A 12,590-nucleotide genomic window follows, 5' to 3' on the forward strand; every position below is an offset into this window, starting at 1 on the left:
GCTGCTGTTGCCCGTTTATACTTCCACCCCTCTTCATCATGCCACTCTACCTCCTCAGCCACTCACCACCCATCTTCATCCTCCTCTCTTTCCTGTTGTTTATGAGGCAGGGGCAGGGTTGACATTTGGCACATGTGCAGTAGTGTATTTTTTACAAGAATGCTCAATCAGCAGCACACCTGTTTCATTCCATTTCAACGTCAGTCCTCTAAGATTATAATAACAATACATTTCATTCGGTTAATATATTTCACTCACCTTAGAGGTCCAAGGTGTTTCTCTGAATTTATATATGAACTTAGAGTTGAGTTACAGTGTGCTAACCCCCCTGGGCAAAGTGGCCAGGCACACTCAGGTCATTGGGAGGTGATATCCGCTGTGTTGACACTAGTTGACACTAGTGCCTTCTGGATTGGGTTCCTCTCCTGACCGGCTCTATTTGGATCAATAATAGAACGATATTGATCAGAGAAGATTGAGGGGCTGACCTTATAAAAAAAGGAACAGCAGTGCCTTGGGCAACACTTTACCTTACATAGGCAGTATTCTCTGATGATGAATCCAGTACGTGTTGGGCAACACTTTACCTTACATAGGCAGTATTCTCTTGATGATGAATCCAGTATGTGTAATAAAACGAAGTAACAAAACTATAAAGTAATAACTAGCATAGCTAAATATATTGGCGTGTCCTCAGTATCTTTTTGTACTTACTAAGTTGATACAGTGTAATAAGACCAATGCTATTGTGCTGATTGTTACTGTAGTGTAAGGCCCATATATGTGTCTGGTCCACTTTAGGTAAAGAGAATACTAAAATACCCTTTCTCTTACCAAAGAAAGCACACATTTTCCAAGCACACTAATCTCTGCTGAATTATAGTCTTATAGTTGTGTCAGTGTTTTTCGAATTCCAGGGTTTCTTTGTCATAGATATGGCAACCTACTCCGCTAAAGGACATACGAGAGTGTCTAATGCTGTTGTCTTCTTGGATACACTATACTTAATACTCTACCTTGTCGGGGGGTAATAGTAAATCAGGGAAAAATGTATACCTAGCACAACCCTGTCATCCTTTTTAAGAGAATATTGCCCTCTTAACATTAACAGTGGAGTTATGACGTGGTTGAGTGACTGTTTTATGGCTCATGCAGTCGGAGAAGTTTAAAGCTGTCAGAATATTCACAGTGAAACTTTTTCATGTGCTTCGTGCCAAATCTGTCAGTGCCAGTGGAGCTCAAGTTTCAGAGCTTTTACAACTCTCACTTTTTCTCATGTGCAAAGTTTCTCTCTGTCACACACACACACACACACACACACACACACACACACACACACACACACACACACACACACACACACACACACACACACACACACACACAACTCCAGTGCTTTTTAAATTAAAGTTTCCTGATTGGCCAGGCCTCGTCCCAGAAAAGTAAATTAAGTTTATGTTCCATGCTTTCCTTGAGAAATGGTTGGTACTTCAGAAATGACATTTTCTTATATACATTCTCCATGCACCCTATCTTTAAATACAATCCATTTAGTATGTTTATATCAAAGATAAACAGAATGTTTTTTAAGGACGGATGATGTCGTACACTTCACACTAAAAGATCATCTATTGCCAGTGCTACGAAATACGTTGAACATAAAGATGATGAATATGATGATGACTTGTGAATTTGATGACAACTGCAGCTTAGGTTCTGAAATATATTCCCCATGTTAACATATTGGTGCATTCCCTGCAGGATGTTGATGGGTGGCACTGCAGAGTGAGGAGTCTGAAGATCTGAAGATCTCTGAAGGTGGTTGGCTTAGTCAGTGCTCACACACACATCGCCAAAATGAGTGAGTTCCTTGTGTTGATTATGATGATGTTGGAACACACTTGAAACCCTCAAAATATTGTTACACATGTCATAAATGTACACTCAGATGAACACACACACACACACACACACACACACACACACACACACACACACACACACACACACACACACACACACACTATTCCCCAGCCCCGGGCCTGTGTGAGTTGAGCTGAGCTGATTTTCCAGACGCTGGCCGGGCCGGCAGGTGAAGGAATGATTTTTAGTGTTATGGAGATGGGGCTCTGGTTCTCTCTCCTGCCCTACTGCTGTGTGATGTCTGTCCAAACTACACTAGGGGAATATTTCCCTTCGTGAGCTAACACATCCAATGCAGAGATCACTCAGAGATCAAACATGGGAATAGAAATATCAAAAACACTGCAGTCTGTCCTCTCACTGGCTCCATTACCCTGTCGCTAGCCAAACACTCTCAATGTGGGTTTATATAAAAACACACATTTTCCGTGTACACATCTAGAAGTGGGATTTATATGGCTATATGTGCACGTGCACACACAAACACACAATTACACTTCAATTTGATCTCATGGTAAATGTGTGTTTCCACCAACCGTTCTCCCCTACAGATGAGCGTCAGGCTCTCCACTCCATAATGAAGGACCTAGTGGCCCTCCAGATGACAAGGCGCCAGCCTGGGCCCTCTTATGACACAGGGAAACCCAAGACTCTGCCCAACCCTGCCCCTGCCCCTGCTAAGAGACAGGTAAACCATCTACCACCCCACTCAGTCAACAACACACACTCTCCTCAGACAGGCATGTCATCATCATCTCCAAATGACATATTGTTTCCCTTCATGACCCCTTCATGACCCTGTAACCTCCCATGAACCCTCTTGACGGGGCTTCTTCTTTACTCCCTCAGGACGATGTCAGAATAAAGTTTGAGTTCAGTGGAGAGAGAAGGTGAGTGGGTTTTCTTGTTTTTGGATGTGTATCTTTGTGTGTGTGTGTGCTTGTTTTATCACGTCTTTGTCTATGAGAAGAGCATGGTCAGCTCAGCTCAAATCCACTCCAGATCTCCAGTCAGAATGGTATGTGAAGCGGAGAATGGAAAGGGAAAGGACTGTGGTTTATCTGTGGCAGCCAGCAGAAACCACAGCTATGTTAGGTGTGCTTAGAGGAATCTGCACACATTGGAATATGTTTGTAAAAGTGTGTGTGCACGCTTGTGTTGCAGATCTAAAGAGGATATAGTTTCTAGACCGAAACACTTTTTATCCTTCTGTCTGTTTGTCTGTCCATCTTACCCACTGTTTGTCTGTCCATCTTACCCACTGTTTGTCTGTCCATCCTACCCACTGTTTGTCTGTCCATCTTACCCACTGTTTGTCTGTCCATCTTACCCACTGTTTGTCTGTCCATCCTACCCACTGTTTGTCTGTCCATCTTACCCACTGTTTGTCTGTCCATCTTACCCACTGTTTGTCTGTCCATCTTACCCACTGTTTGTCTGTCCATCTTACCCACTGTTTGTCTGTCCATCTTACCCACTGTTTGTCTGTCCATCTTACCCACTGTTTGTCTGTCCATCTTACCCACTGTTTGTCTGTCCATCTTACCCACTGTTTGTCTGTCCATCTTACCCACTGTTTGTCTGTCCATCTTACCCACTGTTTGTCTGTCCATATTACCCACTGTTTGTCTGTCCATCTTACCCACTGTTTGTCTGTCCATCTTACCCACTGTTTGTCTGTCCATCTTACCCACTGTTTGTCTGTCCATCTTACCCACTGTTTGTCTGTCAATCTTACCCACTGTTTGTCTGTCCATCTTACCCACTGTTTGTCTGTCCATCTTACCCACTGTTTGTCTGTCCATCCTACCCACTGTTTGTCTGTCCATCTTACCCACTGTTTGTCTGTCCATCTTACCCACTGTTTGTCTGTCCATCTTACCCACTGTTTGTCTACGTCTTTTTATTTGGGTAGGATACTGATGTTTGGGAGGCCTGTGCAGTTTGAAGAAATCCAGCAGAAGGTCAAGACTGTCTTTGGCCAACAGCTAGACCTGCACTATATGAACAATGAGGTACAGCTAACACTCTCTCAGACAAACACCAACACAATGCATACACACACAAACATTGGCCCTCACAGCAACCTGCTTGATGTAGGTAACTTTTACGGCCAGTCTCCTGGACATTTAGTCCTAAGTAATAAGATGCATGTTTAATGGAGATCCTCCCTTAGTGTCTCTGTGTTTTGGTTGAGTCATCTCTGTGTGCTGTGTGTCCAGCTGTCCATCCCTCTGCGTGGTCAGGACGACCTGGACAAGGCCATTGACCTGCTGGACCGCAGCTCCAAGATTAAGAGCATCAAGATCTTGCTGCTGACGCAGGAGCAGTGCAATGTACTACACACACACACACACATAAATACACAGACATACAGAAATAAACACACATATTAATCAATAAGATGTTATTAAAATCATATGTAATGGGGTAGTGTGTACAGTCTATATGTGGACACTGACCACACCCCTCTCATCCCACCCCTAGGCCTCCCCATCCCCCTCTCCCTCTCCCTCCTCCCACCACACGGTGAGTAAGCAGGTGAGGATCAAAGCCTCCCAGTCCACAGGTGATGTCAGCACGGTGTACCAGCCCTCCGAGCCCAGGGGGCGCCACCTCTCCACCAGTGAGTGTGAACAAGCAGATTCAACTCATAGCTGCTTCCTCTATTCTTCTGCCTTTGCTTTCAACATCCTCTTTCTCCATTTCTCTCGCTATAACTTTGTTTTACAATAGAAAGGTAAGTGGTATCTCTCAATATGGAGAGACAGTAATGTTGTATATTGTCTGGTTTGGTGTTTGTCATGTCTTGCTCTCTTAACTCATTTATTTTGCTAGCTTTCTCTTTGTCGCTCTCTCTATCCCCCCAGTCTCTCTCATTTCCACCCCCCCCCTCTCTAGCTGCTGTTATTTCTCTGGCTTCCCCTCTTAGCAGTAGGTCCTCTTCCTCTTCCTGTCAACCATCACTGGCTGCTCTACAATGGCCTGCTGGCCACAAGCCAATCAGATTTAGAGACACTATTAGCATGGCTGGCCAATGTCCTGGTTTTAGAAACACTGGCTTTTTTGGGAGAGAGTTGAAATTAGTGCTGTGTGAGGGAAACTGTACAAATCCTAAATTCTCTGCAGATCCACCACCTAAGGCAGAGTTACATTTCAAACAATCACATTATTAATCATTTAGATATTTTTCCCCCTCATTTCATTCTTTGGTTAGAAGAGAGAGAGAGAGGGGTCATATCTGTTATCAGTGTTAGGGACGTATCTTCTTTTCTCCCACATAATCCATTGTTTAACTTTTTTTTGTGTATCTATTTTTTTTCATTTAGCAGATGCTCTTATCCAAAGCAATTAGGATTAAGTTCCTTGCTCAAGGGCACATTGACAGATTTTTCACCTAGTCTGCTCAGGGATTCGAATCCACGACCTTTCGGTTACTGGCCCAAACGCGTTTAACCACTAGGCTACCTGTCATTGATCTTGGTACACCAGAATCCCATTACCTCATGTATTGATTTCCATTGGTTTAGAACAGTGTCATATGGCCAAGTCACAGTCCTATTTCTTATCCTCCTCCTCCTCCTCTCTCCCGTCCCAGGCTCTCAGAACACAGGCCGTAGCTCCCCCCCTCCTGGCTATGTCCCTGAGCGGCAGCAGAGGATCGCCCGCCAGGGCTCCTACACCAGCATCAACAGTGAGGGAGAATTCATCCCAGAGAGCGACCAGTGTGTGAGTCGTTGCACTGTACACAAACAAGTGCACGAACACACACAAACACACAAACACACACACACACCGTAGGGCTAATACTGTGTCTCCTCTCCCTAGGTGCTGGACCCCTGGAGCAGTGCAGAGAACTCTGTCTCAGGAAGCTGCCAGTCGCTGGACAGTAGCTCAGACAGGTGAATGCAGGACTCTACCCCACATTCTACCCCGGGGTGAAAGTAAGCCAGTACGGTCTGGCACGGCGTCCCGGCAAAATAAGTAGTGGGGGTACTCCGTACTGGTAAAACATGAGCCTATCACTATTAACACAAAATGGCAAGAAAACTATAGGCTATTATGGCATTATTTAACATGACCTAATGTCAGCTACATGAAAAATGAGTGAATTGACTTTAAACCGGGTGGTATACGCCTCAAATTGTGTTGTGGTTCGAGGAGAACAGTTACATGCCTTGGAGATGAGAGGCCGAGAACGAAACACGGTGGACAAGGTGGAGATGAGAGGCCAAGACCGAGGTGCGCCACCAACAGTGGATGCATCAATTCAGGCTACAAGTTTAGGCCTAATGACAATGTCATTAGAATACATGTGGGTGTTTTGTAACAGATGTCTCTTTCCATTCATCAGTGCACTGTTGGGATTTGGATGCTGGAATTATTTTGTGAGTGGATGAACGTGTACTGTTAGTCTACAGGACCGCTTTTTTGAAGTGATTATTTGTTTGACAATCAGATGAAAACATGACTGGTTGTGTTTATACCACATTAAAAGGCATAGGCGGTGTGTCCATAAGGCTAGGGGAAGCTTTCACTGAAGTACATTTTAATTAAATTGCCAAAATTATATAGCCTAATTAGCCTACTCCTGTCTATACAGAAATAAATAAAATCATAAAAATAGGCTACTACACCAGAAAGCACGATTTGGCCACAGAGAATCATTAGCTTCTTTTTGTTTTGTATAGCCTACAGTTGGAAGGGCCCGCAATTTGGGCAGCATGTGGCAAATGCCACATTTGAGTTGCAACTGTCAGTGAAAAGCAGAGAGACCCAGGCAGACGATATAAAAAATGTAATTGTTGAAAAAGAAATGACTATATCTGTGAAGAGATTGAGCAAACAGTAGGCTATCTTTTTTTTAGCTAGGCAGGTCAGTTCATTTAGAGTGTTTTATATCCTAATCTGCCAATCATATGCATATTCTAGCTTCTGGGCCTGAGAAATAGGCAGTTTCATTTGGGTACGTTTTTCATCCAAACACTGCCCCCTCGTCTCAAGAGGTTAAGAACCAGTTCCTATTTACAATGACAGCCAATGGACAGTGGGTTAACTGCCTTGTTCAGGGGCTGAACAACAGATTATTACTTTGTCAGCTCAAGGATTCGATCCACCATTCTTTCAGTTACTGGCCCAACGCTGTAACCACTCGGCTACCTACCGCTCTTATTGGCACCAGTGGAGAACATCGTCCATATCCCTGGTCAGTCTGCATATTCACTTTATCATTGGGTCAGTGCCACTTTTGTTTGTTTTTGGACAACAATTTCCTCCTCCAGGTTAGATGTACTATATTGTATTTTATGTTTCCCCTTTTCATAGGCCCATTATATGGATCAGACAACGTTGTTTTAATTGATCAGGTTGTCAGTTTCAGCAGAGTAGGCTACCCTGTAATTTTTGTTGTATAAAAAAATATTCTGCTAATGTCACCAGTCATAAAAAGTGTATTAGAATTGCATGAAAGGCCAACATTTTGCTGTGCTTGGAAAGGAGGAGAAGTGTATCTGATATAGCCTAGAGTCTACTCTATCCATAACACGCTGCATTCAAGTATTTTTTACTAACATTTATTTTTATATTATTAGCTTAAATTATAAGTATCCAATCTAATCATCACATTAGGAATAGTAGGCTATCTTTAATAAGTCTGCAAATGTGAGGATGGATGGAATGCTTTATTATAAAGGTACATTTTTATGGTGAAAATTAGCTTCCCCAAACTTGAAACCCATGTGCTGCCTATGTTATTAAAGATGGTCCTCCCGAGTGGCGCAGTGGTCTAAGGCACTGCATCGCAGAGCTTGAGGTGTCACAGACCCGGGTTTGATCCCAGGCTGTGTCACAGCTGGCAGTGACTGGGAGACCCATGAGGTGGTGCACAAATGGCCCTTCGTCGTCTGGGTTAGCAGAGGGTTTGGCCAGCCGGTATTTCCTTGTCCCATTGCATTCTAGTGACTCCTTGTGGCAGGTCGAGTGCCTTCAAGCTGACTTTGGGCCCCTGAAAGGTGACTTTGGTCGCCAGCTGGACAGTGTTTCCTCTTCCGGGTTAAGCGAGCACTGTGTCAAGAAGCAGTGTGGTTAGGCAGGGTCTTGTTTCGACCTTCGCCTTTTCCGAGTTCGTCGGGCAGTTGTAGCGATGGGACAAGACTGTAACTACCAATTGGGGATAATTATTTAAAAAACAAAAACAGGTATAACATGTTGAAGGTGATATGTCAAATCTTTACTAGGCCCACAGAGATCATATTTGAAATTAATAAGGAATTGAAAAGTGAAAGACTAAAGTTACATACATGGGATGCTTTAGTGAATTTCAGAATGTCTGGAATAGAAAAGGCAGAAATAAAACAATTCTATAAACATTCGCAGCCAGTCATCCAAAACATAGCCCTATGCAGTCGTATATAATTACACCTATAAAAAAAGTGTGTACGCGTTCCCGTAAGAAATGGAATCTACTTTTACCCCTGATTCTACCTCACACGTACACAATACTTGTACACAATACTTGACTTTGGTTATAAAGACAGTGTATGTATTTTGAGGAAGTGATCAGCACCTCTCACTCTCTCTTTATTTGTCCTTCCTCCCAGCCCCTCCCTGAGGAAGTCACGCATGCACCGAGCCAAGAGCTACCCTGATAACCGGCAGCAGGAGAACGTCTCTGGTGGGTGCCCAGGAGGAATCCTGATATCACTACATACGATATAGATCCTCACTGTCACGGAAAACTGTAATTTGTACAGTAATTTGAGGTATTATCAACAGTAAAAAACATTGGAAGTTTTACTGTAGCATACTGTAAATTATGGAGAAATTGCTGTATTTCGAATTGTACTGTAAGTCCACCTCACGAATACAGTACTGTACTGTATCTTTAGAGCGCCAAAAACCTTATGACCACTAGTGGGTACATGGTATTGTTGTCTCGGGCTTATTACTATATTTTGATGCGTGCCTTGTAAGAGGCTATATTTGTTGCACCCGTGAGTGAGAATGCTGTACCAATTTTACTCTTATGTGGTTAAAGTGGCCCATCAATAAAAAATGTATTAGGGCAGATTGGAGTGGCAGCAAATGGTTGAGCATTTTGCCATGTCCTTTTGGTCTGTTTTGACCTGAAGTCGCGGCCAGTTTGGAAGCCTTTGTTAAGGCCTCTAGAAGTGCAAGTGATATAAAGCACCACATATGAATTAATGTGCTGTAATGTGTAAACACTTAGCAGCCAACCTGCTTGCACCAATCCCATGTAATTACAGTCAAATACAGTCATCCACATATTCATTTATTCATTCTGATTACGGTAGCATTTAGTTTTTTACAGTATAATACAGTCAGTTTTATGATATTTTACTTTGTGTCATTACACAGTACTTGCTTTGATACCGTATTCATATTACATCAGGTGTACGGTAATATGAAATAAAGAATTTTACTTGCATCCAAGCTTCCTGTAAGCTACTGTCAAATTCACGGTAACCCTTTTACAGTGCTGGCAAGAGAGCCGCTCTCAAGCCCCTTAGCAACAGGCCTAAACCACAATTCAGCTCCTAGCAACAATGTAGTTGCAGAGCCTCACGTGAAAAGAGAGCCAGCAGAGCCTCACGTGAAAAGAGAGCCAGCAGAGCCTCACGTGAAAAGGGAGCCAGCAGAGCCTCACGTGAAAAGGGAGCCAGCAGAGCCTCTCGTGAAAAGAGAGCCAGCAGAGCCTCACGTGAAAAGGGAGCCAGCAGAGCCTCACGTGAAAAGAGAGCCAGCAGAGCCTCACGTGAAAAGGGAGCCAGCAGAGCCTCATGTGAAAGGGAGCCAGCAGAGAAAAGAGAGCCAGCAGAGCCTCACGTGAAAAGGGAGCCAGCAGAGCCTCACGTGAAAGGAGCCAGCAGAGCCTCACGTGAAAAGGGAGCCAGCAGAGCCTCACGTGAAAAGGAGAGCCAGCAGAGCCTCACGTGAGCCAAAAGAGAGCCAGCAGAGCCTCACGTGAAAAGAGAGCCAGCAGAGCCTCACGTGAATGCTGTATGACTGAGCTGAGTCTGAATCCTGTTGTAGTCTAACCTTCACCCTCTCGCTCGCTCTCTTTACTCCTTCCTCCCTCTCAGACCGGGAGAACCATGTGTATGATAAGGTGGTGGGGAAGGGAGGGACATACCCCCGCAGGTACCATGTCTCCCTGCATCACAAGGACCATAGTGAAGGTAGGGGCACTGTTCACTGTTCCTCTCACCAAACCACTTTGTGCCATATTACTTTGTATTTGACCTTTTCCCTGACCCCTCTCTTGAACCATCTCCTCCTTCTCTTGGTCTCTTGGTTCTTCTCTCATCACTCCTTCACCCTCAACTCTCCTCTCATCCCCCCAGGTCGGAGAACGTTCCCGCGGATCCGTCGCCCCCAGGGTAACCTGTTCACCCTGGTGCCCTCACGGCGCTCCCTCAACGGCAGCGAGGAGAGTCTGGGCAGCTGGCAGCTAGTGGACAAGCAGGGCAGGCTCCGCCCACAGGAGCGCCCTGTCGCCCACAAGTGTGAGTCCCGACCCTACCTCTTCATCTTATATTTACCTATATTACACATATTTTACATATATTTTATAGTCATTAGAGATTTCATACTAATAAATCTATTTTTGTATCCTACACATTTTAAATAAGGGAGTTAGTTTGTACGATGAATGCAGTGTGTTTTGAGAGTATGGTGTCATGTTTACTATATGGAGAGGATGATATGTATGGTGTATGCCCCTCGCTCCACAGCCCCCAGTGCTCCAATGACGTGGAGGCGGGGCAAGCTGCTGGGTCAGGGGGCGTTTGGGAGGGTTTACCTGTGTTACGATGTGGACACGGGACGGGAGCTGGCCGCCAAGCAGGTGGTGTTTGACCCGGACAGTCCTGACACCAGCAAGGTGAGACAGCAGGGGGTAACGGAACAGTATGCTACTACACAGATTGTTTTCTGCTTTTATATCAAAGTCTACTGTTCACAACCAGGCTACTGTAATGTATTTATGCCAAGATGACTCAGACTCCCCAGCCTGAAGGAGAACTCTGTATGACTTGAGTTCCCGTGTATTGTTAAAGATTGGTGCAGAGGCTTAGCCTGGAGCACCTTTAGCCTGGAGCAATGCCAAGAATGAGGTAATGTGTTCAGCAAGCTACTTTACTCTTAAGAGGCGATTATGGAGGAATGCAGTATGGTGCTGTGTTTAACCTGACTGAGTTTTACTAGCTAATTTTTGGTCAACTGTCTGAAACACAAAAGGCACTATTCAACTATCTGTGGTCAGGAATCAGATACACTTATGCTCTGAATCACTAACGTGTTCATCTCTGTCTCTGAGAGCAATGAACTTTGAGGAGATTCAAGGGACTTTCTTTCCTTTCTCCCCCCCCCCTCCTTTAATGTATTTTCCTGTCTGCCACAGAGAAAACATGCACTGTCACTTCCTGTATCTGAGTGGAGTATTTGCAGGGGGGTGAGGAGGGGTAGAGTAGCAGAGCCAGCTTTGCCTTGGCCTCTAATCACCCCTTAAACTCCCCTCTTCTCTCTCGCACTCTCCCTCTTGCTCCCATTCTCTCTCTCCCATTCTCTCTCTCTCTCTCTCTCTCTCTCTCGCTCCCATTCTCTCTCTCCCATTCTCTCTCTCTCCCATTCTCTCTCTCTCTCTCTCTCTCTCTCTCTCTCTCTCTCTGTCTCTCTCTCTCTGTCTGTCTCTCTCTGTCTCTCTGTTTCTCTCTCTCTCTATCTCTCTCTCTCTCTCTCTCTCTCTCTCTCTCTCTCTCTCTCTCTGTCTCTCTCTCTCTGTCTGTCTCTCTCTCTCTCTCTCTCTCTCTCTCTCAAATTCAAGCTGCTTTATTGGCATGAAAAACATTGTGTCAATATTGCCAAAGCAACAATGTATACAATATACATTGTGTAACAAAATTATAAATGATAGCAAATAATAATATAAAATGGTAGTAAATAATAATACAAAATTAAATACAAAAATAATAACAATAAAATGGTAACAGTCAATAGTAGAAATGTAATAAATATCAAATCAAATTATGGAAAATTAAACTATAACTAACTTATAACTAAATAACGGTCATCTTCTTCTTTATATCAGTACTACAACTACAATCATTATTACTACGACTACTACTACCATCACTAAACTGTTATCACTACCATTACCACCCATATTTGGAATGATAAACATTAATAATTATAGTCATAACAATAATAGTAATAATAAGTAAGTTACTGTTTACTATGCAGATGTTATTATTCAGTGTCCCTCAGGCTATGGCAGGAAAATGCATATTTGGCTGCAAGAGGAGCCATTGCTCCTTCGCCCATGAGTATTCTTAGTTTTTCCTCTGGGTTCAATTTGTAAAAATGTGGAATATATGTAGTCATTTCTGTGAATAATGAATCTCTTTGTGAGGAATATTTATCACAGTAAAGGAGAAAGTGCATCTTTGTCTCTACCTCCCCTGTCATGCAGTGACCACATACACGCTCCTCTTTGGGTAGCCATGTCTTTTTATGTCTGCCGGTTTCTATTGCCAATCGGTGGTCACTCAGCCTGTACTTGGTAAGGATCTGTCTCTGCTTCGTATCTCTGACATAGTAGAGATAATCAGCCAATTCATATTCTCTGTTTAGGGTCAGATAGCAATTTA

At 43.9% G+C, this 12,590-nt stretch overlaps 1 protein-coding gene across 1 annotated transcript in view; it reads left to right on the forward strand.

Annotated features, from left to right (window-relative positions):
• Nucleotides 1–12,590, forward strand: part of map3k3 (mitogen-activated protein kinase kinase kinase 3) — a 30,100-nt gene that overhangs the window by 4,021 nt on the left and 13,489 nt on the right. The window contains exons 2-13 of the mRNA XM_065010287.1: nt 1,762–1,861; nt 2,475–2,611; nt 2,773–2,813; nt 3,839–3,938; nt 4,146–4,259; nt 4,411–4,549; nt 5,522–5,652; nt 5,752–5,825; nt 8,523–8,596; nt 10,026–10,121; nt 10,287–10,448; nt 10,677–10,825. Coding sequence (XP_064866359.1) covers nt 1,858–1,861; nt 2,475–2,611; nt 2,773–2,813; nt 3,839–3,938; nt 4,146–4,259; nt 4,411–4,549; nt 5,522–5,652; nt 5,752–5,825; nt 8,523–8,596; nt 10,026–10,121; nt 10,287–10,448; nt 10,677–10,825 — 1,221 coding nt within the window. The 5' untranslated portion in view covers nt 1,762–1,857. The remainder of the gene's footprint in view (nt 1–1,761; nt 1,862–2,474; nt 2,612–2,772; nt 2,814–3,838; nt 3,939–4,145; nt 4,260–4,410; nt 4,550–5,521; nt 5,653–5,751; nt 5,826–8,522; nt 8,597–10,025; nt 10,122–10,286; nt 10,449–10,676; nt 10,826–12,590) is intronic.

The sequence above is a fragment of the Oncorhynchus nerka genome, linkage group LG26, assembly GCF_034236695.1.
Source record: "Oncorhynchus nerka isolate Pitt River linkage group LG26, Oner_Uvic_2.0, whole genome shotgun sequence".
Classification (NCBI taxonomy): domain Eukaryota; kingdom Metazoa; phylum Chordata; class Actinopteri; order Salmoniformes; family Salmonidae; genus Oncorhynchus; species Oncorhynchus nerka.